A 26,786-nucleotide genomic window follows, 5' to 3' on the forward strand; every position below is an offset into this window, starting at 1 on the left:
TAAGCGGAGCTCATACTCAAGGGGAAGGAAATTAAGCCTTACCCCTGCCTTTTGGAAGAGGTAGTATCAATTTCTGTTATTTGGAATTATTTAAGGAAGATGTTCCCTTCTTCCCCATTTATCAGTCATTTGTTTTTATCAGAATTGAGTTATAGGTGTTTATTTTATTCTTTGGGTTCTAATCCAATACTGTCATTATTTATTTTCCTGCTCAGGTTGTTCTACTTTTGGCTATTGGAAGCTCCTGCAGTTAGTTCCTGTGTCCTTTTGAGATGCCCATTCTCCCCCACCCACTGCCTTTTTTTTTTTTTTTTTTAAGCTTTCTTACTTTTGGGATCTATATGATGCTGTAGGCTCATCTTCTGTTTTTCCTGCCCCAGTCCTAGAATCAGCCCTTCCTCCTAGGAGTTCCTTTCATTGGAAAATGGTATTTAGGAACCGTAATCTGGGGGCTGGTTGTTGTCACTGCTCATTATTTTTTAATGTATTCTTTGCTGCAGCATTCTTATTCACCTGTTCTTCTTGGACTTCAGTTCTATATATGTTAACTCTTTGACCCAAAGTACCTGGGACTTTGTTCACTGGTTCATATTTTTTCTCCCTGGTCTTCAGATTGCTAATAATAATATTTGCTATATAAATATTGCCATATAAATATTTTTGCTATATAAATATTTTCAAGATTACTTATTCTTCTATAATCTCTGTTAAACTTCAGTGGATTTTTTATTTCAGATATAGTATTTTTCAGTTCTTAGAATTTCCTTTTTTTTTTTTTTTAAGTAATTTCTTTTTCTCTGCTGAGTGTACCTTAGTTCATTCATTATGGTATTTGTGTCCTTAATTATGATACTAATAACTGCTTTAAAGTCCTTGTTTGCTGTTTCTAGCATTCTAATATTTGGGTCCACTCATGTCAGTTTCCATTTGATTGCTTTTTAAGTGTGGGTCATATTTTCCTGTTTCTTTTTGTGTTTAATAATTTTGGATTTTATCTTGGACATTGTGATTGATACTTTAGTAGAAACTGGATTTATGTTTCTCTGAATAGTATTAATGTTTTGTATTTGTATTAGGAGGCAATTAACTTGGCTGAACTTAAACTTTCAACTTTGCCTTCCCTGAAGTGGGCAGCAGCAGAAATCTTACTTCAGTTCATTTAGCCATACTTGGACTATTTGGTCTGCCTCTAAATGCATGGTTCAGGGGTTCCATAGAAAATTAGGCAGTATAGGGGCGCCTGGGTGGCGCAGTTGGTTAAGCGTCCGACTTCAGCCAGGTCACGATCTCGCGGTCCGTGAGTTCGAGCCCCGCGTCAGGCTCTGGGCTGATGGCTCGGAGCCTGGAGCCTGTTTCCGATTCTGTGTCTCCCTCTCTCTCTGCCCCTCCCCCGTTCATGCTCTGTCTCTCTCTGTCCCAAAAATGAATAAACGTTGGAAAAAAAAAAATTTAAAAAAGAAAATTAGGCAGTATATATGCAGAATATGGGCCTCATACCTTTTCTGAAGTTTTCCTTCTTTACTTTCCAGGTACTGAGTCAGTCCTGAACTCTGTTTTCTGATTTTTTAGCCAGTAAGGTTGCAGGTTTCAGTCTGAATTTTAGTAGTATAGTGCCAACTAGGGCCTGCCCTCAGATGAAAAGCAATAACCCAGGAAACTCAGTGCCATTCCCTTCTCCCAAGTGTTAACTCCCTACAGTTTCTGTCAGCTTTCTGTTCATTCTCATGTACCTTCAGATTTTTATTGTTGTTGTCTAGAGTTTACGAGTGCTATCAATAAGAGGATTGGTTTGATACAAGCTACTCTGCTATTACCAGAAGTGGTACCCTCTTTCATTTAAGAGGAAGAACAATATTAATTAAACAATCAAACAAAAAATGTAAAATGAAAACTATAGTGCTATAAAGAAGTATACAGTGCTATGAGATCTAATAATAGGGAAATTGACTTAATCGGTGAGGTCTGGAAAGTTTTCCTTGAGGACATGGTTGGGAGAGAGAAAAAGTTAATAAAGAGAATAGAAGAGGATTCCACATAGTGGTTGAATGAATGAACAATATGGTCCAGCGTTCTTTGCATCTTGGCTTCTTTCTTTGCATGTATTCTTATCCCCTCAGTCTTTAATCATCTCTCTAGGCTTCTGTGATGATGAAAGGGAATCTGTCGCTATGGTGCCTAGAAAGTTATACAGCAAACCATGGCCTGCATGAAAACTTCTTAAGCCAGGGGACTTGTGGCTGTGTACCATTTAATTGGTAAGGTGGATTTCGTGGGTTTCTGGTCAGTATGATGAACTGAATTATGAGGAATCCCCCCCCCCTTCAAGTATTTAGAAATGCTGGGGGCATCTGAGTGGCTCAGTTGGTTAAGCGTCCGACTCTTTATCTGAGCTCAGGTTGTGATCTCAGGGTTGTGAGTTCAAGCCCTGTGTTGGGCTTCATGCTGGGTGTGGAGCCTACTTAAAAAACAACAATAACAAACAAAAAACTTACCAAGTATTTAGAAATTCTGGACAAAGTATAACAACACACACACACACACACATGCAGATTCACAACCAAGAAAGAGTTATCCTAGTTAACCAAAATGGAGAGGGAAAGTGTAGGCTTAATCGCAAGGGGGTTGGGTCCTGATATATACCAAGGAAGAGGTGCTTGGCCATAGACCTAGTACCTGTGGAGAACTGAAACTGAGATACCTGTATAAAGCCAGAAGCCATGAAGGGGCAAATGGAGAAAGAAAATTCCATTACACTGTCTCAATAGAGAGGCAAGGAAAATTTCTGTCTACTTGGCGTTATACATGGAAAGAATTCCTCAGACTAAAGGAGCACACTGAATCTTGAGCAAGCCATATAAAAATAAATTCACATTTAAATACATCAAATGAGACAATAGAACATCAAAGATAATGAAAAAGTATAAAAGCTACTAGGGAGAAAAAAACAGATACATATCAAGAAATGCAGATTAATATCAAATGCCTTATCAGCACAAAGAAATGTCAGAATATAGTATAGTAATATGTTCAAAGTACTAAGTGAAAATAACTATCAGCCTAAAATCTACACTTAGTTAAGTGATCATTCAATAGTGAGGATATAATAATGACATTTTCAAACATATGGATGTTGAAAGTTTACTACTCATGGACTGCTGAAAGAATTACTAAAGACATACTTAAGTAACAAGGAAATTGTGGCAGAGTGTATTTTCCCAAAATGGCCATAACAGTGTCTACCTTCTCACAGGCCACTCTGCAGTATGACCTAGCCACTCTCCCATCAAGACATGAAGTTGAGTTCCCTCTCCTTGAATCTGGACTAGCTTAGCTATACAACTCTTTTTGAAACCAATAGGATATGGTAGAGTGATACCACAGTGACTTTTGAGGCTAGGTCAGAAAAGGTCATTCAGCTTTCAACTGGTCCTTTGGGACACATGCTCTGAGGCCCACCACTTGCCATATAAGTTGTCCAGCTCTTCTGAAACCTCTATGTTAGATGGGCTGTGTATGACTGCTCCTGATCATCAGAGCCCCCAGATGAGCCATCCTCTTACCACTGAGTGCTGTAGTCATTTTCATAAGATACAGAAAATGGCCCAGCTGAGTGTTACCCAAATTCCTGACCCACAGAACAGAATCAAATGGTTGCTTTTTGAAGCCACAAAGTCTTGAGTTAATTTTTCAGGTAGCAATAGCAACTGGGACAAAATTGAACCCTGACAGGATGAATGGAATGCATAAATCAGTCATGAGTAAGGAATCTGGTAAACAAATACAAGTAAGTATTAACTTTTTTTTTTTTTTTTTCTAAGTTGGATGAGGGTTGTTAAAGATGTGATATTGGGCTGCCTGGGTGGTTCATTCAGTTAAGTGTCTGACTCTTGACTTCAGTTCAGGTCATGATCTCATAGTTCATGAGTTTGAGCCCAATGTTGGGCTCTGCACTGGTAGTACTGAGGCTGCTTGGCATTTTCCCTTGCCTCCCAGTCTCTCTCTGCCCCTCCCCCTCTTGCGTGTATGCCCTCTCAAAATAAATAAACTTAAAAAAAACCCACAATGTGATATTAAGACATTAGCAACAATAATGTGGAAGCTGATAGAGAGTGGGGAAGAGGAGAGACTGAGGGTAAAACTTTCTAGGGTCTTATTATTTAGAAGACTACTAAAGATTGACTTTAAGTAGGCATGTTAAAGAAATAGATTGTATAACTTATGAAACAGTAGAGGGAAAAAATATTTCAGAAAAAATGCAGCAAAAAGCAGAAAGTAAAAGCTAAGTAGCAAAGAAATCATGGTAGATAGAAGACACAAAATAGGGGCGCCTGGGTGGCTCAGTCAGTTAAGCCTCTGGCTTTGGCTCAGGTCATGATCTCACAGTTCGTGAGTTCGAGTCCTGTGTCATGCTCTGTGCTGACCGCTCAGAGCCTGGAGCCTGCTTGGGATTTTGTGTCTTCCTCTGTCTCTGCCCCTCCCATGCTCACGATCTGTTTCTCTCTCTCTCTCAAAAATAAATAAACATTTAAAAAAAGAAAGAAAGAAAGAAAGAAAGAAAGAAAGAAAGAAAGAAAGAAAGAAAGAAAGAAAACACAAAATAAATTGGTTGAGATGAGATCAGTGCTGTTATAGCAGTAATCATGATAAATGTAAGTAAATTAACCTCAGTTATTAAAAATGATAATTATATGTTTTAAATACAGCCAACTGTTGCTTTAAAAGGATACTCAAGGCAAAACAACCCAGAGCAGTTAACAATAAAAATAAAGAGATAGAAAAGATGTATCAGTTAAAAACAAACCAAAAGAAAGTTGGTGTGGCAATACTAATCTGAGGCCAAATGGAATTTCTAGGTGTTTCACCCAGGGAACACTTGCACCAGGAGACCTATATAGGGATGTTCATTGTAGCATGGTGTATAATAATGACAAATTTAAAAGGATTTAAGTATCAGTAGGGAAATGTGTAGATAAATTGTAGAATATTCATATAGGGACACTAAGCAGCATTTACAAGACATGAGCCAGATTTATGTGCATCTACATGGCTGTATTTCAAAACCACTGAGTGAAAGAAATAAGTTACAGAGTAATATGTCAGTGTGACATTTCTAAATACAAAATAATACATTTGTGCTTCTAAGATTCCTTCTAATTCTGAAATTATTTTATCAAATTTCACAGCAATAAGCTATGTTCCTATGATTATATGCATTTGAGTGTCTGAGGAACTGTGCCCAGAAACAGTATACTTCAGCAAGTAAACTGGCTGTCATTAAGAGCAATCACTGTATTCTACAGAAGGAACACACTTGGAATAGCAGAAAGCTATCTTCCTCTGAACAAGTAGTCTGTAGAATGAAATATTTTGTAACCACTCATAGTGTGCTCAGTGGTATACGGTAAATTTCTCCTTTTCCCTTGACTTGCTTACAAGGAAAGAGATGTGGCATAAAGAGGGACAGGTATGAGAAGAAAAAGTGGGAACCATTTGGAGAAAGATGTTTTTTAAGCCATAACTTTCTCCTAGAACCTATGCAAGCCAGAATCCCTGCTCTGTAGATAGCTAGACATAGAAGTCATAAATGACCTCAGATGTCAATTCCACAGATATTTGCTGAGAACCTACTGTGTACGTTCTACTCAACGTGGCCATGCATACAAAGATGAATCAGGAATCTCTAGTTGTTTTTAGACCATGGAAGGGTAGAGGTAACTGCAGAATGAGGCAGGATAAGGGAAGGGTCATGAGAATCACACATGTGGCTTTGTAGCTTGAAAGGAGAGTGAAATTATTTTCTTTAGAGGTATCTGGAATGGCTCTTTTACACATTTGTAGGTGTGTGCACTTCTGTTTGGCGAGTGAAAGTGGCAGGGCAGTTTCTTCAGTGTGCCATAACTGTTTAGTATTTGATCCTCTCTTTTGCCCCCTCCTCCCACCTTGCTCAAGAAAAATATTGCTGTATGTTAATCCTTTTGAAGCCTTTAACGGTGTTGCTAAGACAATCATTTAAGCGTTTAAAATACATACCACGCAGTACACTTATTTTAGAGGCAGCAGTGGTTAGCCACTGGAAACTAACCATTGGGTTTGATAAAGGGGGGAATTTTATATGTTATGGCTTGTGACAGAGAATGGAAAAATGCTTCAGTGAGACAAACTGGCATTTTAAATTGGAGCACAATAATAGCAAAAAGTGCTGAAGTCAACAGACTGCTTAGAAATATGGTTACTATTTGCTGAGAGAAGCCTTACAAGGTGGCCACGTACTCGCATTTGCAACCACAGTTAGTTCAGTTCTTCCCTAAATGTGGGTCTGTGACCCTGATTGACATCAGTGAGAGTTGTGAACTTGTCGAGAAAGGAGATTCAGGTCATCTAAGAATCCAAGGCAAGGAGGAATTAGGTGTAATAAGCAGCGAGTTTAATGGACTTACATACCTATTGTACACAGCTTAGGTTGGAAACCATGCAGAGGTGACCGTGATCTTCTGAATCTTCTGGGGCTGGCCTAAAAATTCTCCTTTCCCCACAAAGCTATTACGGTATGAAATGAGTCTAGTCCATATGACTTGAAGGATAGGAAAGGGAGCATGGGAATACAGAAGACAGTCTTAGGAGGTGACATTTGATTTATGACTTGGACAACATAAAGAAAATGGCCACAAGAGCTGGAGGATGAGAATTGCAAGGGAAAGAATTGGCAAGGAGAAAAGCATCAGAAATGAGTGACCTTGGCACATTGCTTTACCTCTCTGGGCCTCATTGTCATGATTTGTAGAACTAGACAGTTGCACTAAGCCCTAAGGAATCTGTCAGTTCCAGAATGCAAAGAAATAAAAACTTACTTAACATAGGCAGCAGGGTCGAATGTTTTTGTTTGTTTTTATTTTTTTCCAGTTTAATTGATGTAATTGACATACAACATTGTATTAGGTTAAGGTGTATAACATAGTGCTTTGATATGGGTATATTGCAATGTTTGTTTTTGAAGATGGCAGCCCCTGGGAGTGTTTGAAACATTGGGAATAGGATAGAAACACTGAGAGGAAGAAGATGTTGGCAAGAGAAAAACATTTTTTGTCAAATGTAAGAAGATTCCAAATTAGTAGGAGGAGATAGAGTTTGAGGGAAAGCTTCTTATTTCTGATATTTCCTGTCTTGTGAAGGGTGCTTAATTACTGTAAAATTCTTGATCACTTTACTCCTTCCCTCTTAAAGGAGGTGGAGCGGGAAGAAGAAATCGAGCATGTTCTGTTCCTTTGAGTTCCTCCCTTTTGCTTTTGGGCCAGCAGTCCTGACCTTGGAGGGCTATTCTCCTTACTTCTCCAGGCCCTAATTCTTACCTGGAGAGGGTACCTTTTGTGGGAGCTTTGACCTGATCCAGTGTTTCCTGTGACCCTGGGGATAAATCTGTTGAATTTTGGGATTGAGTTTTCAGGTACCTTTGGCTTCCACATTAAACCATATTCTCCAGTTTAACCTCCACCTGTAATAATAGTGATATTTTGGTATCCCTCTGCCATATCCTCATCTTATATTTCAGTGTGTTCAGAATTTGAGTGGGCAAGAAGAGTGCTATTCATTTGGCCCTTTCATACCCCAGAAGCTAGGATTCAAGGGGAAAGGAATTAGCTTTGGGGAGAAGGGATACTGTTGTTTTCTTTGAGTCAAAAAGGAGAAGGCAATAGTTGTGAAGAACTACAGATACTTGAGCCATGAAGGAGTTTCAGAGATTTGAAATAATCTCAGTAAAGTGGGAGGCCAAATAATTAGCCGAGAATGAGTCAGCAGGCATGGAACTGGAAAGTTAAAAGAAGAAAAGATTTAGAACTGCAGCTATGGGGAGTGTACTCAAGAATCCATGGAAGAGAAGCAAATGATTCCAGTTAGGGTGACAAGGTGATGTTAACAGGCTTGGATGGATGGGATTCTCAGGCTGCCTTATTATCGGCCACCAGGGACAAAAGTGGTGACAACTGCTCTATAGAATACATTTTATTCTTAAATTATATTAATTTTTACAAGTAAATGAAAGGATCTATTAGGGTTAGACTATGAATTATTCTTTACATGACAAGTTCAATTGCTTTCATGCAGAAAAGAAAACACTGTCTTCCTCCTTTGGCCTATTGATTCTTCTAGAGCCCAGGCGAGTGCCAACTTCTTTATAAAGTAATCTCAAAATATTCTTTGAATCCCTGATTTCTCTCAGTTCCTATTACTTTTAAAGTCAAACTGTATATTGCCACATACAGTTTGGTGAAGAGTGGGAGAATAGAGAGTAAGGAAGGATTTCAGGAGGTGATTGCACTTGAACTGGGTGTGGAGACAGAATGGAATTTGGCAGGTGGCTATGGGAACACTCCAGGTATGGCCACTGCCTAGTCGAAAGAGCAGGTCATATTTAGGGACAGACTGTTGAGCAGGCCCTTTGGCTAGAGGACACGGATGCAAAGGGAGTATGGTCTCCGTGCCGGGAAAATAGCTTGAAACCAGATTGGACAAGGATGCAGGAAGCCAGGTTTTCCACCCCCCTCCCTGCTTAGGGTAGGTAGGATTTTCCTGAGGAAGTAGCCTGTGGAGAGGTAGAAAATGAAAATTCAATAGGTTTGATTTTTGGAATGAGATTCTAAAAGGAAGGAAATAAGAGTCTAGTAGACAGGCAGATAAAATCTGAGCGGAAGTGAGGAGGAGTTAAACAGAATAAAAAGGGAGGGTTCAGTTTTACTTGAAAAGTCAAGCAAGCAATGTTGTTTTGTAGTTGATACAAGAATACCTCCTGATATGTAGAAATACAAAGATTATTTTAAATATATCTACCCTGTCAGAGTTGTTATTTCTTTCCCCCGTTTTCATCTTTGGTAAAAGAATAAAAAATAAAGAACAGCATACGCTGAAAGAAATTAGGTACACAACAGGGACTGAAATAATTTCAAATAATTTTTCTTGTAGCCGGATTGCTATTATAAAATAAGAATACATTTTGATTCAGAACTTTTATGAAGAACTTGGGCATTTTATTACAACATCTGTTTCTACATTTTAATTTCTCTTTTTCCTTTTATAGGTATTTGCATACTATTTTTTTTTCAAATGAGAAGACCTTTTTGTTTGCCACAAGAAGGCTATTATCCAGAATGTTAATGGGTTTTCAGCTATTAAGATGTAATGATATACCTTGAGTATTTAACTATAAATTTGAAAAATCTCCATGAACAATCTCAAAGGAATACTTAGAATGCACTCCTGGTAAATTGGCTCATTTTCCTGTAATTTACTGGAAGTGCTGATATGAGAGCAGGCCTAATGTGAAAAGTACATTAATCCCTGGAGTTACATTTTATGTATTAAATTATTACTCTCAAAGAATAAAACGTATGAGGCCATTTAGCCTTTGTTCACATTTGTTACTTAGAATCACAGTAGAGAAACAATCACTTATCTTTGATGCACAAAATTAGAAATGATGCATTTAATATCTTTTAAAACAAGAGGCGCAGTGATGCTCAGTTATGCTTTTGCATAACAATTTCTCTTTCCCAGAACAAGGACTGTTCTAGTTAAGAGCAAGAATCTTCAGGCTTTGTGGAGGCCCCTTTCATTCCATTGGTAATTGAAATATTTTTAGAAACCCATAATGCAGCCTTCTTTGATGTCAGTCAGAAAGATTAGTCTGCCTTCTAGCCATGAGCTTCTACCACATTGGGGGATTATTTAAGGAGGGAGTCAGTTTGCTGAAGTGAAGCAGTGGTTGTAGGAACATTTAGGGTCTTGTTTGGAATTTTGTCTAATGGTGTTTTTCTTCTTTGCCAGGGGACTGAAAGAGCCATAATTGTGACATCAGGTGTTTTTTTGGTAAGCGGCCATTTATGATTCCGGAAGATTAAGGCAGCTAGGAAGCCCCTTCTGAGATTTTAACAAAGCTCTCGAACAACAACCAACGCCATGGACACAAAGCTGGACCCTTCCCGGGATGACCTACCTCTCATGGCCAACACCAGCCACATACTTGTGAAGCACTATGTACTGGATTTAGATGTGGACTTTGAAAGTCAAATCATCGAGGGCACCATAGTGCTTTTCTTTGAGTCTGGAAAGAAACAGAGTGGGTCCACCAAGGAACCCTGCCGATCAGAGTCAAACGAAGCCTGCAGATTTAGGATGCCTGAACCCTGCCATAGTCCTGTGACAGATACAAGGACCTTCTCCTCTAAAACAAGATCTAATGATTTTACAATCTGTAGTAAAGGTGAAAAAGATACTTCTGGTAAAGATGGTAACCATGACAACCGGGAACAGGCTTCTGGGATTTCTAGCTCAAAGTACTGCTGTGACACAGGGAATCATGGGAGTGAGGATTTTTTGCTAGTGTTGGACTGCTGTGATTTATCTGTGTTAAAGGTTGAGGAGGTGGATGTTGCTGCTGTGCCAGGTATTGAAAAATTGACAAGGTCTCCCAAGCTCACAGTTGTTTCTGAGGAGCTCAGGAATCAGATTGTGTGTGAACTTGTGACTCTGCCTGCAGATCGTTGGAGGGAGCAGTTAGACTATTATGCTCGTTGCAGCCAGGCTCCTGGCTGTGGGGAACTCCTGTTTGACACTGACACTTGGAGCTTGCAGATCAGGAAGACAGGGGCTCAGACAGCTACTGACTTTCCTCACGCCATAAGGATACGGTACAGCACCAAACCCCAGGGGCGATCAGTTACCTGGACCTCAGACCAGAGTGGCAGGTAGGTTATCTGGGTGCCCCACAGCCCCCTGCCCATTCATCTCACACACTGGGAGAGAAGCCTTTGCAGGGACACTCTCAGACAGGGGACAGTCTCTGCAAAGATGCTCCTCTTTATTCTGTGGCATTACCCATCTAGCCTCAAATCCCTAGACCCACGGTGAAGCAGGTAAATTCCCAGGCATGCTCAACTCTTAATGGGATTATTTCCCTTAAGTCAGGATGAAAAGATTACTTTATTAAGCCCCTGTATTTCTGAGTTAGGAGATTGAAAGGGAAGCCTAATGATTAAATCCCGAGCCTACCTCTCTGTTGGGATCTCTGCTGGCGACTTGAGTGCTGTAGATGGAAGCGATATGTGGCTCTGAGCAAATACTTTCTCAAAGTTCCTTCAGATTCCCCCTGAGGGAACAAACTGCCGCCAAGTTTTGTTGGTGTGAGGCCTGCTAAAGTGGTTCCAAATAACGCCAGCTCCGCTTGGGGACTTTTCTTACTGTACCTGTGTCTTGGCAGCTGTGCCTCCCAGACTGTCAGTTGTCAGATAGCATGAACCCCCACAACACTGGAATGGTGTGTTTCTGTGGGGTGTGGTGGTCCTGCTGAGACTGCACACTTGCTCCTTTGGCGCTGATTCTTCCTATTTGACACCAGGAGCCTCTGGGTTTTTCATGTGGAGAGAAGGAATTGATGAAGCATCAATTTCCAAGGGCACGTTAGGTTAGGCAGCCACTTGTTCTGTTCTTCTTGCCCTTCCTCCCACAATTGTTCGAGGTTTTTAGAATTTGAGAATTTTTAAATCAAACTTTTTTGATTCCTCATTATTTTACCTATTTCTTTGTGCTAATGTACTGCAAATCGATAGGAATGCTGATCTCCATGATCTTGTTTTGAGCGCCTTCTTTTATGGCATCAGACTCCCTTGACAGAAGTGGTCGTCTCTGGAAATTGCTTAGATCTCTTCCCTAACCCCCTTCCCCCTCAAACCTTTTAGATTTGCTTTCTTTAAAGCATCACTTTAATTTTGGGCTCTAATTATCCTATTCCTTGCCTCCAATCTTACCTCTCTGCTCTGGTCTCCCACTCTACTTACAATGAGTTCAGTTCTTGTCTTATTTCTGTTGGAGTCTGAGACAGTCTTTGGGAAATTGCAGGGTTGGTACAAACTTACACCAGTACAAAAGCATACTGATTTATGTATAGAATAACTTATTGGATATTCTTGGGAAACCAGGAGAGAAAGAAACAAGTGTTCTTTCTTTTTTTTTTTTTTCTTTTTTAAGTTTATTTATTTATTTTGAGACAGAGGGAGAGTGCCAGCAGGGGAGGGTCAGGGAGAGAGGGAGAGAAAGAATCCCAAGCAGGCTCCGTGCTGTCAGTACAGAGCCTGACGTGGGGCTCCATCTCACAAACCGGGAGGTCGTGACCTGAGGAGAAATCAAAAACTGGACGCTTAACTGACGGAGCCACCCAGGCTCAAAGAAACAGGTGTTCTAATTGTATCTTTAAAATTTTTTGAAATTATTAAGGATAGGGTTTTCAACGAGATTTAACAACATATGGTCTCTGAATACTTGATTAGGAAATCGGTTTTTAATACTCCTAGATATTTCATTTTTGAAATAAAATAATGGGGAAGAAGAATCTATTAATAGGAATTGGAAGAAATATTCATTAATGGCCTCACACATGGCTTCCTTCTCAGTGCTCACTACACAGAAAGAGATTAGATTTTTGAATTACGTTCCATGTCAGGTGTGAATTACGTATGGATAAATGCTGCTTTCTGTAAAGGAACTGAAGGGGTGCTTGGGCACATCTTGTTCCTGCAAAGGTTGTCTTGGCAAATTTACTTGTAATATTTCCTCTTCTGATAATTCAATAAAATGCATGATCATAGCAGGAGTTTAAACTGTATCCTTGGAAATTTGTGATTATCCGTTAGTAAATAAATGGCATTTATGCAGCCTTACGAGGATAATAAATTTTGTTTTAAAAAAGAAATCCTCAAAAGATGTTTCCTCTCCCTTTTGTCTTTTTTTGGGGTAATTTATGGCCACTAAATCTTTTTAAACTCTCCCACATGCTTAAGAATAAATCTAGGTGTATATTGGTAACTGTTTGGATAGTTTAAGGACTTTAAAATGCCTAAGGATCCCAGGTTGCTAGACAGAAAAAATTCCTCAGTGATAAGTAGTTAATCATCATCAGGGTTACTAGGCTTTATGAATATGATTGTATGAAAATAGAAAATTTTACTATTGTATGAAAAATATAATTGGGTAGAGCTTATTTTCTCCAAGGCATAGAGTCTGCTTTTATTAAAACTAACATTTTATCCTTGAGTGGCAGAATACTATCTGCATACCTACCATAAATTCTTAGTCCTGGATAAGAAATGTTTTATTCTCATTTTACAATTAGGAAAATTGGATAAAGTTACTGAAAGCTTCTAGAAAAATCCATGTTTCAATTATAAGAGGGAACTATGTTTCTTTCTTACTTTTGATCTTTACCATGTCCATTTTTATGTGCAAAGATTTCAATATGTTTAAAAAATAATTACATTAGTTTTCAATAAATTTCTATTTTTAATCAGATAGTAGAAACTTAAGAAAATCTCTAAATTGTTAATACCTTCCCTTTTGAGTTCCATCAGTACCTTCTCCCCTTGTCACCCTCCCCCTGCCCCATGTTGAAAATAAAACTTAAATTATTTAATTTGATAATATATAAATAATTATCATTTAGGAGATCAGAGGATCCCAGGCTGGAATGCACATTGTGACCAAACAATCTAACTGTATTAAAAATGTATGAAACAACCTCGCTGGGGGGGGTTGGGGGAGAAGGTGCTGACCTGTCACTTTGGAAATGAGGGGAGTCTGTAAAACTAAAGGCAAAAGGCAGTGCACCTCAGTACTGTGCTGTAGTTGATTAAGGTATTTCCCATGGGGATACAGGTTAACAAGTCCAGGACCACTATACATGTCTACTGGAATTGAGCAATTCAGTCAATTATGTAAACCTGGGAACCAGGTTTCCTACTTTTGAAGTGGGAGGTTACAGAGAGCCAGGGGAGGACCCTAGAATGATCTATGTGCTGATAGATTAGAATTGGAGGCATCACTGTAAACTTATGTTTGGCTTAAGAGGGATACAGATGGTTGTATGTAGAAATACTGTAATTATAAGTAGGTGTTTTCCAAGGGTTAGCATGAAAGCATAAATTTCCTTGCTTGTCAGCCAAGAGGGTCTAAAAGCACAGTGCCTGGATCTTGGTTTTTACCATTCTCCAGTAAGGAAACCAGGGCTTCTTGGAGGAATGGCTAGGACTGGAGGAAATAGACAAGATGAGCCCTGGACACCTTGTAGTGCCAGAAAATAAGGAAGTGCTCAAACAGCAGCAGTAGTAGCCTGCAATTGCGAGTATATGCCCAAGGTCCAAGGAGCCATCTGAAAGAACTCCTAATGAACAAAGCTGGGCAACAATGTAAAATAGTTATGGATGATGACCTAAAGTATAAAATAAATATTCATGAGTTCACATTGATATAAACATTTGAATAAACAAATGGAGGCGAACAGACAAATCTAAGGCATAGAAGTTGTCCAAATTATGTAGATACTCTATCCTCAAGGAGATGGAACATAATTCCTGGCTCCTTACCAAGTATGGACTGAGAAAAATGAGTAACTTTACATTAGAAAAACCTGACAATCATGACCTGTCAGTGAGGAGGTCAAAATTAACATCAGTAGTGATGAGTCATGTTGATAGTGTGTACCCTTGGTATGATGTGATGAAATGACATCTTTGTGATTGTCCTCCCTCCAAACCCATCACCCCAATGGAACCAAGAGAAAAACATCAGATAAATCCCAGTTGAGGGACATTCAAAAAATACCCAACCTGTACTCCTCAAAACTCTCAGGGCTAACGTAAACAAAGAAAAGAAAGTCTTAAACTGTCACAGTCCAGAGAAGCCTAAGGAGACATGAAGAAGATAAAAATAGTATATCCTGGAACAGAAAAAGGATATTAGGGAGAACCAAAGAAATCTGAATAAAATACAGACTTTGGTTAATAATGTATCAATATTGGTTTATCAGTTGTGACAAATATACTAACGGAAAATGTTAATAAAAGTGAGTACGGGGTAAATGGGAAATCTATGTATTATCTTTGCACTTGTAAAAATAAATCTAAACCTGATCTAAAATAATGTTTATTAAAAAAATAAACTACAAATTTGGAAAGCAGTCACCATCTTTATACCTTAAAATCTCCTTTTTGTAAGGGAGATTTTTATCAAGTGACGGTGTTTTCTGGGGAACTGAAAATGTATTTGAAGCTATAATAGAGTATTTCTTCCAATAATTTTCAGTAATTTCTTCTTCCCCATTATTATTCTAGTTCTAAAGTGAGATATCTGGGGGTGCCTATGTGGCTCGGTCGATTAAGTATCCGACTTCCGCTCAGGTCATGATCTCACCACTCATGAGTTGGAGCCCTGCGTCAGGTTCTCTGCTGACATCTCAGAGCCTGGAGCCTGCTTCAGATTCTGTGTCTCTATCTCTCTCCCCTTCCCCCGCTCATGCGTTGTCTCTCTCTCTGTCTCTGTCTCTCTCTCTCAAAAGTGAATAAACATTTAAAAACATTTAAAAAAAATAAAGTGAGATATCTGGTAGTGTGAAAGCTACAGTTTCCTACCTAGGTTTAGCCATTGTGGGATTATGGAAGATCTTGAACTGAAATGCTCTTTCTTGCCTCAGTCATTACAGGTGACGTTTAAAATGGGCTGCCGAAACAAACACGTATGTAACAATTCGATACAACATGCTTCTTGAAAACCCTGTTTACGTTGTATAGTGTGAGTGTGTGTGCCCTCTAAAACTATTTTGAAGAACTATTTCAGAACAGGGACTGAGTCAAGAATGTGTTAAGGAGTTATTGTTAAGCTGGGAAGGAAGGGGACTTAATATCTTTTTGGTTCTAGATCCCTAGTGTACCTAAGAAAAAAACTTTTAGAAATGAAAATGTTTAAGGGTGGTGCCTGGCTGGCTCAGTTGGTTAAGTGTCAGACTCTTGATTTCAGGTCAGGTCATGATCCCATGGCCATGAGATCAAGCCTGAGTCCGCTTAAGATTCATTCTCTCTCTCTCTCTCTCTGCCCCTCCCCTCTGGACCTCTGCCCCTCCCCTGCTGGAGCCCGTGCATGCTCTCTCTCTCAAAAAAAAAAAAAAAAAAAAAAGTCTTAAAAAAAATAAAGAAGAGGTGCCTGGGTGGCTCAGTCGGTTAAGCATCTGACTCTGGATTTCAGCTCAGGTCATGATCTCACAATTTCTTGAGTTCGAGTTCTACATGGGCTCAGTGCTGACAGTGTGGAGCCTGCTTGAGATTCTCCCTCTTTCTCTGCCCCTTCCCCACTGCACTCTCTCTGTCTCTCTCAAAATAAATAAATAAATTTAAGGGAAAAAAAAGAAATGGAAATCTTTAATTCAAAGTTTATGTACGTTTCCATTTACTTTTCTTTTCCACTGAATAAAATGTTATTTAAAACCAAAGCATTCTCTCTGGTAACCCATTCTCTTTTCCCTTAGGATCATTATAATAGTCGTGGAACCAGCCAAGTGGTGTAGATAATCTGGGTTTAAGCTGATGACATCACTGAACAGGAGTTGGAGTTGAAATTCAGTTAAATATAGGAAATTTATTTTTAAAGCCCCACTTACTTGGATCATCGTTAAAGATAAGGAAACTGATTAGGAAAATACACTATAATTTAAAGTAATATTAAAAGTTTTTAATTCCTTACATCACTATGATGTTGTTTTAGACAAAACCAGAATGAAGTTGGCAAGATACTAAAGAGAATAATTTTTTTCAATTATGTTATTATTTAGCTATTGGACCAAGGAAAATGTAGACTTCAGGAGTATTTTTAGTTTGATAGCAAAACCAGATGTTAAAACATGTTCCCCCTCCCCCACTGAAGTAGTTTCATTGTTTAATATCTCACTATAAAGGAAAGATTTAAGAGAATTGAGCAGATCTTTTGGAAGAGATTTCAGGTCTGAAAGGAACATTTCTACAGCTAATCCTTTTTTTTTCTTGCTTGCTTCAAGAAACCAATACAAAATTCATGAGGACTGAGGTAGGGATGCACAATAATGCTGTGATACCATTGTAAGAGGAGGAAGTGATAGTTCCAAACTTAAAAGTTTGCAAGCGTTCTACTCTAACCTCTTTCTCCCCTTGCTGACATTCTAGATCTATCTCTGTTTCCTAGAATCCCAGGAGAAAAGGCAAGGATGGACTGTCTTAATTTACAAAAGTAACCCAAATGACTAACCAACCAAACAGAAAAACCCTGAATAACCAAACATCAGTAGAAAATAACAAATCACAATGACCTATACCAAAGAGCATAGTATGTTGGAAAGAAGCTGGAAAGTGAGAGCCAGGAGACCTGAGGACTTGTCCCTTGTCCGAGCCGTGCTGCCCATTAGCTGTTTGACTTCAGATAAGGCATTTTACTTCCCCGAGCTTAATTTTCTCATGTGCTAAAAAGAGATTTCATTGTAGGATCTCCAGATGAGACTTCTAGATGAGAAATACTGTCTTTGCCTTTATAAACAACTTGCCTATTCTGTACCCAAAACACTTGTGCTGAAAAGTGGTGAATTTCTGACTCAAAGCCACTTCCATTCAGTCCAGTTCATTTTGTACACAAAATCTGAGTCAAAGTAGCATTCTCCTTGCACCTGCCACATGTCCAGTATGACTGATGGATCCTGGTTTCAGTAATTATGCCATGAAGGAGAATATAATGAGGAAGGTGTGTGTGGAGAGTTGAGGGGAGAGAGTGAGTCATAGTTGACATTTCCTATTTTAGTAGTTCGGTTCTTGGTTTTTGTGGCACAAGAAAGCAAGAGGGTTGCTTGCCTATAACTTGGGTTTAAGGAGAACATGGAGTCTTACAAAAGATCAGGTGCTGGAAAGGGAAGAGATGGTAATGAACTGGAAGAGGCCTGATGACTTTGTCACCCTGGCAAGTTTATGAAAGAATCCGACCCACCGGCACTGTTAACATCTGCAGCCCCCTAGCCTCCAGTGACCAGATCAGTATCTCATTATGGGAAAACACCCCAACAAGCTACACTCATGGCAGCTTCAAGCTCATCACCTCCTGCCCGCTTCTCCTGAAGCAGCCCTCTCCCCAGTCACTGAACCAAGTCTCTGAAAACAGGTGATTTTATGGAAAGCGGTGGAATTTGAAATGTTATTTAAACTAAGAATAACCCCCTTTTCACACTGACTGCAAAAAGACAAATCATATAATCATCACCTGAAGAAAAAGAAAATATGTGGTTTGAATCAATCCCCTTCAAGTGTTCCTTCTATCTAGAAGTTTATCTTCTATCTGTAAGGTGGCTCCTTAAGACAATGAGCAAGCATGGGAGTGTTTGCCGACCTCTTACCTTGGAAGGCATAGGTCATGGTCCATTGGGCTACTATAACAAGATGCCACAAATTTATTTCCTACTGTTCTGGAGGCTGGGAGTCCAAGATCAGGGTGCCAGTGTGGTCAGGTTCTGATGAAGGCACTCTCCTGGGTTGCAGACTGCTGATTTCTAGCATGGGGGAAGGGGCTTAGGGGCTAATGGTATCAGTCACGTTCATGCAATCCTTGTCCTCATGTGACCTAAGCACCTCCCAAAGGCCCCACCTTATAATCCCATCAGTCACATTGGGCATTAGGATTTCAACATAGGAATTTGAGGGGACACATTCAGCCCATAGCAGCATAGTGTGTCTCACCCTTGTTTGACCACTCCACGAACACAAACGTGTCAAACTGAAGTAGTAGCCATTCTGGCAAGTTCTTCCTCCACTTAGAAGTTCTCTTTTATTTATTTATTTATTTTATTTTTTAACGTTTATGTATTTTTGAGAGACAGAGAGTGACAGACAACGAGCAGGGGGAGGGGCAGAGAGAGGGAGACACAGAATCTGAAGGAGGCTCTGGGCTCCAAGCTGTCAGCACAGAGCCTGACGTGGGGCTCGAACCCACGAACTGTGAGATCATGACCTGAGCAAAGTCAGATGCCCAACCAACTGAGCCACCCAGGCACCCCCCAACTTAGAAGCTGTTTAATGGCAGCAAGTCATGGGGCCGCTCTCATGCTGTCTTACCCTGTTCTTTTTCTGATTTTCAGTGTCTTCCTCCACATTCCCACAACTCCTGTGCAGTTAACTGAGCTCTCCAGGAAGTCTTTCATTGGGTGGCTATCCCAGGGCATGTGGGATGAGCCCTGGTGTGGGAGAATTTTCCTTTGCGTGCTAGAAGGAAATTTTCAGTCTGGAAATAATGAAGTTCTAAGCATTGGAGACTGGCGCCTGCACATCTGTCCTGTGAGCGTTTTAGCAACATGGCCGAGGTGCAAGGCTGTGCATGTTGAATAAACACAGCTGCATTTATTTCTGTGATTACACATCCAGATAGCTGCAGAGCATGTTTATAAATGCACATAGATTTCCCTCCCCTCTTGGGGCACCAGGGGTGGGGGACAGGAAATCAGCTGTCTGTAGTTCTTGTTTGTAGGTGTGCATGATGGGAGCCATCTTTACTCTTGAATCACTATGTGGGGAGTAAGATTTTCATGATTCAGTGAAGTCCCTACATTCACCCATTCTCCACTTTTTGTTGGATGCCCCAAATTCCACCATTAGAGTTTTATCCAGAGGTTAAAGTTTTCATCTCTGTTAAAATATAGTTACATAACTTTAAATTGTATTAGATATTTGCACTAGGGCATGTGACATGCATAAGGATACCAGGTTGTAAAAGCTCAAAGCGCCATTGCTTATAAAGTCCCTGGTGCTTGGTTTGGGCATGTTGGGAAGGAAGGAGAGAGGCTGCAACTGAGAAAGAAGAAAAGGCCAAGAAAGGAGGAGGCTGAGAGCACGAAGATAATCTGCGATTTCAAGAAATTTTGCCTAGGACCTCCCTCTTTGGTGATTATTTTCCTATTGGCGAAAACATTCCAATAAGAAAGCAATGAGGTCTTCTATCAGACGTGGCTATATTTATGGCTGGGGCTTTTACACTTTCAGAGTTACTGCTCTGGAGACCAAGGGGAAAGTGTGGTGTTTCTCCTAATCAGATGGTGCGGGGGGGGGTCCCCAAATGTGGGGCGTCCTGATAGGGTGGGGGCAGGCAGCATGGGCAGTGAAAGAATTCACCAAAGGCAGAACAAGGGAGATAGAAGTTTACTGAATACACTGCAAGGGAGCCCAAGGGAGGACAGCAAAGGACAGACTGTCTGCATCGAGGCTGTGGTTGGGGCTGTTTTTAAGGGGGAAGGTGAGGACATATGGGGACATAAGGAATTTTCCCCTTTTTTCGTACCTGCACCTGGTTGTAAGTAGCTCATAAGTCAGTTGGGGCCTGTGGATATTCTGAGGTTTGTCACCTGATGAGCCAGGTGGTTGCTGTGGGCCCTTTTGCCTTCCTCTACATTCCATTACTGAAGCCTGTTGCCTAAAAGTGGCCTCTACAGAAAATAGAAAACACATAGATTAAAGAAAAAAAATGTTTAATGTTTATTTTTGAGAGAGAGAGAGAGCAGGGAAGGGGCAGAGAGAGAGGGAGACACAGAATCCCAAGCAGGCTCTGTGCTGTTGGCGCAGAGCCTGATGCGGGGCTTGATCCCATAAACTGTGAGATCATGACCTGAGCTGAAGTTGGGTGCTCAACTAACTGACTGAGCCACTCAGGCTCCCCTAAAACACATAGATTCTAGCAGCAAGGATGCCCCCGCCCCCATGTAAAGAGAAGGTTGCAGAAGAGGATTGTGAGGACAGTGGGGGGGGGAGGGGTGGGAGGCAAGAGCTTTCTGGGGGCCTGGCTGCGTAACTAATCTCCTTGATGTGAGAGTCCTGGAACCCAGTGACTATAGGACAGAAAGAGCCTTCAAGAAGATGCCAGGGAGGTCAAGACAGAACTCTAGAATAAAGTATCTAGAACTAGACCATTTAGAGGGTAAATAATGGAGAATGGGAGAAGAAAGGATGGTGATAACAGTGCTTTTTAAAAATCCAGTCAATGGGGGGCGCCTGGGTGGCTCAGTCGGTTGAGCGTCTGACTTCAGCTCAGGTCACGATCTCGCGGTCCGCGAGTTCGAGCCCCGCGTCGGGCTCTGGGCTGATGGCTCAGAGCCTGGAGCCTGCTTCCGATTCTGTGTCTCCCTCTCTCTCTGCCCCTCCCCCGTTCATGCTGTGTCTCTCTCTGTCTCAAAAATAAATAAACGTTAAAAAAAAAATTAAAAAAAAAATCCAGCCAATGGAAGGATTTCCTTCCCCACACACTCCCTGATTTGTGGGTGGTACCCAGACTCAAATCTGCCAGCAGCATCAGTAGTTAGTTCATAAACCCATCATTCCTCAGTTTTCTAAGATGGGTCTGATTTCTAACACTCAGTCCCATTGCTGAACACTGTACTGTTTGTGGTTAGAAAATCATGATCTCTGTGCCCATACAAGTGTCCTCTGCCATAGAGTGTGTAAAGCCCTGTACAGGCAAATTAATTAGGAATTCTTCTTCCTTGTCCCTTCCTGTGACCTTGCTTGTCATCTTGAGTTTCCTTTCTTGCTTAATAGCTTTGCAATCCATCTTATCACCTGAGCCAGAAACCTGAGAAAATTCTCTCATCTATTGCTGCATAACAAATTACCCCAAACTTAACAGCTTAAAAGAACAAACATTTATTATCTCACAGGGTTTCTGAGGGTTAAGGTTCCAGGAGCAGCTTAATCGGGTGGTTCTGGCTCAGGATCTCTTACAAGGTTGCAGTCAGCTATCTGTCAGGGCCACAGGCATCTCAGCTGGACAATTCTCTTCCAAATTCATTTGCATGGTTATTGACAGACCTCAGGTCCTCCCTGACTGTACACCAGAGGTCTCTATATTCTAGCACATGGGCCCCTCCAGAGGCTGTGTGAGTACTGTCTTGACATGGCAGCTGGGTGCCCTCCAGAGCAAGTGATAGGGAGGGAGGCAGGCGGGGGGGGGGGGGGGTAGGAGGAAGGGAGGGAGAGAGAGACACTGAGAGACCCTAAAATGAAAGTCACAGATTTTTATTTATTTATTTATTTTATTATTTTTTTTAAGTCACAGATTTTTAAATTCTCTAATCTCAGAAATGACATCTCTTCTGCCATATCCTATTGGTCACACAGACCAACCCTGCTACAGTGTGGGAGGGGACTCCATAAGGGTATGAATACCAGGAGGCAAGGATTATTGGGGGCCACCTTGGAAGCAGCTATCTCTGAGTGGCTCCTTTCCTTCTTCTCCTTCAGCAGATCATTAAGTCCTTCTGATTCTTCCTCTACAGTGTTTTTCAGATATGACAGCATCTGAAATCTGTTTCTTCAGGGAAGAGGCATGGAGGCTGATGGAGGAAGCCTTGGGGACCACACACCTAAGGGCACAGGGGGAATATATAATACTATGCTCCAGCCCAAACTTATAGGGAGAAGGAGAGCATACCTCTTGGCAAGCCAGTCTTTTGGGGAGGATTCATTCCCTGTGCAGGGAAGGGGAGACATGTAACACTAGAGTCACCCTACAGAAACCAGGTGCTGAGCACAATAGCAAGTGAGCACGGGTGCTTTCAGACTTGACCAAAGCACCTAGGATTTAAGACCATAATATGAGGTCAGCTCCCCCTTTGCATGAGGCAGAGAAAGTCTTTTTTTTTTTTAATTTTTTTTAATGTTTATTTTTGACAGATAGAGAGAGAGAGAGAGAGACAGAGAGACAGAGACAGAGACAGAGAGACAGAGCATGAGCAGGGGAGAGGCAGAGAGAGAGGGAGACACAGAATCTGAAACAGGCTCTAGGCTCTGAGCTGTCAGCACAGAGCCCGATGCGGGGCTCGAACTCATGGACCGTGAGATCATGACCTGAGCCGAAGTCAGACACTCAGTTGACTGAGCCACCCAGGCGCCCCTTGGGCAGAGAAAGTCTTAGGAGATCTCCAGTCAAAGGTCTGTCACTTCCTTGTAAATATCACAAATAGGTTTAACTCCACATGTCTACTTAGATTGGAAGTGGCTTCCTAGAGCTCTTGAACTGAGAAAAGTTGTGGGATCCATTCTGCTTCAGTGAGGAAGAAAGCCTTGATTCTCAATGTCTACCATTGTCAGAGGAAACGAGTTTATACCTGCCATTTGGCTGGTGGGAATACACCCCATTTCCACTGATGATACCTTTCTTCCTTGAGACCCTCCTATAAGATGGGCTTTGGGGGAAAAAGCAAAACAGTTAGTAGAGTTTTCAGAAGTAGGCATACCTTGAACCCCAACTCCGTGAGCTACTTGAGCTGCTACAGCGCTGTCCCACCATGCACCCACCACTACCAGCCCCACCTGGGAGGAAGCTGGGAGAACCTCATTAGGTTCTTCAACAGTCTAAAGCTGGATGGTTAACCAAGATTAAGTCAACTGACTAAGGGTCCAAGGAGGCCAAGGTGGGAGTTCAGAACTCGTTGGTGGGAGATTCTGGGCCTTCTATGAAAATTTACCTTTGTTCTTAGATTTATAAACTTGGGACCAGAATCATAAGTTTATGGCCCAGAATAGAGGTCGGCTCTGCCTTCCATCGCCATTTGACCTGGGACTCAGAGAGGTCAGGGGACTTTCTCACAGTCATTTGATAAGTTGGCCAGGACCACGGGCTCCATCATTTCTAATCTTTCCCTGCCCTGTGTTGGACGTGCGAGCACAGTGGCATGCACACTGCCTGGACAGAGAGGCTGCAGCTGCCTGTTTGCTCTGACATCCAGTTTCTGCCCTCCTTGTGACCTCTGAATGACAAGGAACCTCATTTCCCAGGCTGCCTTGTCTTCTGCCTCCTACTAGGTTTGGCCCACGGTTTGGGGCACTGGTGGAAAATTTGAGAGCAGGAGTTGGTGAGAAACAAGGTATTTCTTCCTCCTTCCCTGCTTTCTTTGGCATCTCCAGTAGTGACTGAGTCTCCCCTGGTCCCAGCACCCGTTGGACAGTCCCCACTGTGCCTCTGGCTTCTGCCACATGACCCCTTGAGCTGCAACCCAGTAATTCCCAGTAACACCAGCTCCCTCAGCCTGAGGACTCACTGCTGTTTACCCCTTCAGCTAATCCCCGGGTTGCCTCATTTTCCTCTGGCTTCTCAGCTCTTCTATTATTGGTATAGCCAGTTGCCTATGTTAAATTACTTATGTTTGGTAAGATCTAGACTGGTGTGTCCTTTCCTTACTGGGCCCTGAATGATGGAGTAGGACCATCATTCTGTGTGTTCCCTCACATTATAGGAACACAATAAATGTTGAGTCATAATCATGTTAATGAAAAAGGAAAACCAGTTTACCCAAGAGAGTTAGTGCTCTGCTTTATTCCTTTACTCTATAAATCAAGCTGATTAAAACTACATCATGTTGTGCTCGCTTCGGCAGCACATATACTAAAATTGGAACGACACAGAGAAGATTAGCGTGGCCCCTGCGCAAGGATGACACGCAAATTCGTGAAGCATTCCATATTTTTGGGTAAGGGGCATCAAGGAATCTACCCCTGAAATCATTGTTTCACTATATGCTAACTAATTTGGATGCAAATTTTAAAAAGTAAAAAATAAAATTAAAAAAAAAAAACCCTACATCATGTTTGTCATAATTCCTGAAAAGCAAAAAAGTGGAGACATTTTCTTAAGACATTTTCCTGAGGGTCAGTTGTGTGCCTTCAACTCTGGTGTCAAAAGAATGGATTTCTTTGATCTCCTGGATCTTTTCCATCTCTGTCCTCTGATTTAATCATGGAAAGAATCGTTCTTGGTATGGGTGGGTTTGTAATTTTTAATTGTTGCAGAACGAGCCCTAACGTCATACTATTTGGTTTCCTCCACTCGCTTTGGTAATGACTCTACTTGGCCTTCCCATCACAAGCTTGGTTGTTGTGACCTACAGTCCTGTTTATATGCCAACCCCTGTTCTTGGCCTCCACACAAGGATTCCCACAAGGGTTCCATTTGAGATGGTGGTTTCCAACATTGGGGATATCTGCCCGCCAGCAACTGGATTTGAGACCACCAGCTTGTTTTTCCAAACATTAATATCTCATTGATCTCTAAACATATTTTCTTTTCCAGAATGTTTTCCAAAAGGTTTGTAAGAATGTCTCTAAACCTTTTTGTTTTCTTCTGAAGGTATTAAGGGCCTAAGGGGAGGGGCATGGGTAATATAAATTTTAAATTGGCAGAATAGTGGGGCACCTGGGTGGCCCATTCAGTTAAGCGTCCCACTTGGTTTCAGCTCAGGTCATGATCTCACAGTTTGTGAGTTCGAGCCCCACGTAGGGCTCCCTGCTTGGGATTCTCCCTCTCTCTCTCTCTCTCTCTCTCTCTCTCTGGCCCTTCTCTGTTTGTACTCTCTCTCTCAAAAATAGATATATAGATAAACTTGAAATAAATTGACAGAATGGTATTTAAAGCTATATCCAAAAATATATTCTTCCCTTAAAAAAAAAACAACAACAATTCTCTTTACATATTTAAGTAATTCATTTGGGAGAAGTTACTACCCAGCTATTCACATAGCCAGCCCTTGGCAGTTTTAGTTCAAAATGCTTTGAAACCAGTCAACTACAAAGCCTCAAATGTTTTCTCTTTAAAAGCTCAACTTAACCTTCACTATGGCGGTGGTGAGAAAAGTGACAACTCATTTAAAGATTCTCCCCTTTTGTTTCTTTGTCTTTCTTCTGCAGGCCATGTGTTTATACTATGGGATCTCCCATAAACAACAGGGCCCTTTTTCCCTGCCAGGAGCCACCCGTTGCCATGTCAACATGGCAAGCTACAGTTCGAGCAGCTGCATCTTTTGTTGTTTTAATGAGTGGGGAAAATTCTGCCAAGCCAACACAGCTTCGGGAAGGTACCGTACATGTGTTCTGTGCTTCTTTCTGTATTGCGCACATGCTGGACCCAGGGATCCAGTACGCAATGTTTTTCTCAACTTTAAAGAGCTCCTTGATTAGTTGGGTTGGAATGAACCTACTAAAAACATTTTGCCAGAGAAAACAGCAGGGGATGGGGAGGGGCACTTGAGAGTCTGGACAAAGCATGCGGGGCTCTTCATGCCAGAGTTATCAATTCCTAGATTATTTTAGCAGTTGCTTTCACCTGGTGGTTTGTGGGCCATAAGCGGGTGGTCTCAGCTGAAGACTTTTGGGCAGGCAAATGTGTCACAGAAACACTGTTACAGTTGGGTTGTCTGGAGTTCAGTCGTGGAGCCTGTACCAGGTTATTCATTGCACTGAGCAATTGAACTCCTGTTGGCTGACCCACCGGAGATGCCCTGCTAAGGCATCTGTTCTACACACTGTTTGCCGATTCGGTTCTGAACCAAAGGTGTGTAAGAAAGATGGAAGGCAAGTGCTAACGCATCAACGTTTTGTCTGCGAGTCACGTGCCTATTGCACTGGCTAACATTTTCAGTTAAGATCCAGAGTGTGTTGACGCCAGGTAAAACTTTTGTAATTATATTATATATTATTTCTTCATTTAAAATATGGTGTCTCCTCCTATGTACTTATTATAGAAACTTTAACACTTATAGAAAAGCAGAAGTAATACAAAATAACTTTAGAGAAAGTGGTTGCTAACATTTTGCTGCATTTCCCCCCAGTGTTTGAAATCAGTATGTATAATATGTGTTATCATTTCAAAATTGTCGTCGTAGCATGTAAGAGTTTTATATTCCACTCTTTTCACTTGTACTGTATCTTGAATTTTTTTAGGCCACTAAGTATTTTTCAAAAATATGATTTTAATGTCTGCATAATAATTTTGTTGTATATATATCAGATTTTATTTAACGTTTCCACATTATCAGGCATTTTTATTATTTCCAGGGTGTTTTTCCTATTACGAATAAAGTTGCATTAAATTCCTGAGGAGATAGTGTGTATAAAATGAGATAGTGTGTATTGAGTCAAAAGTTTTGAACGTGT

The 26,786-nt window shown here is 41.0% G+C and overlaps 1 protein-coding gene and 1 non-coding gene across 10 annotated transcripts in view; both read left to right on the plus strand.

Annotated features, from left to right (window-relative positions):
• LOC115500058 (aminopeptidase O (putative)) overlaps positions 1-26,786 on the plus strand; it is a 346,654-nt gene that overhangs the window by 26,761 nt on the left and 293,107 nt on the right. For all 9 annotated transcript variants that reach the window (XR_003964365.1, XR_003964363.1, XR_003964362.1 and 6 more), the window contains exons 2-3: positions 9,817-10,736; positions 25,542-25,708. Coding sequence is in view for 4 of the 9 variants with exons in the window: in XM_030294374.2 (XP_030150234.1) it covers positions 9,949-10,736; positions 25,542-25,708 (955 nt within the window). In the remaining 5 variants the exon portion in view is untranslated. The remainder of the gene's footprint in view (positions 1-9,816; positions 10,737-25,541; positions 25,709-26,786) is intronic.
• LOC115500229 lies at positions 24,220-24,326 on the plus strand. The gene has a single exon (XR_003964465.1). It is a non-coding gene; the product is annotated as a U6 spliceosomal RNA (small nuclear RNA).

Source organism: Lynx canadensis, chromosome D4 (genome assembly GCF_007474595.2).
Source record: "Lynx canadensis isolate LIC74 chromosome D4, mLynCan4.pri.v2, whole genome shotgun sequence".
NCBI classification, from domain to species: Eukaryota; Metazoa; Chordata; class Mammalia; order Carnivora; family Felidae; genus Lynx; species Lynx canadensis.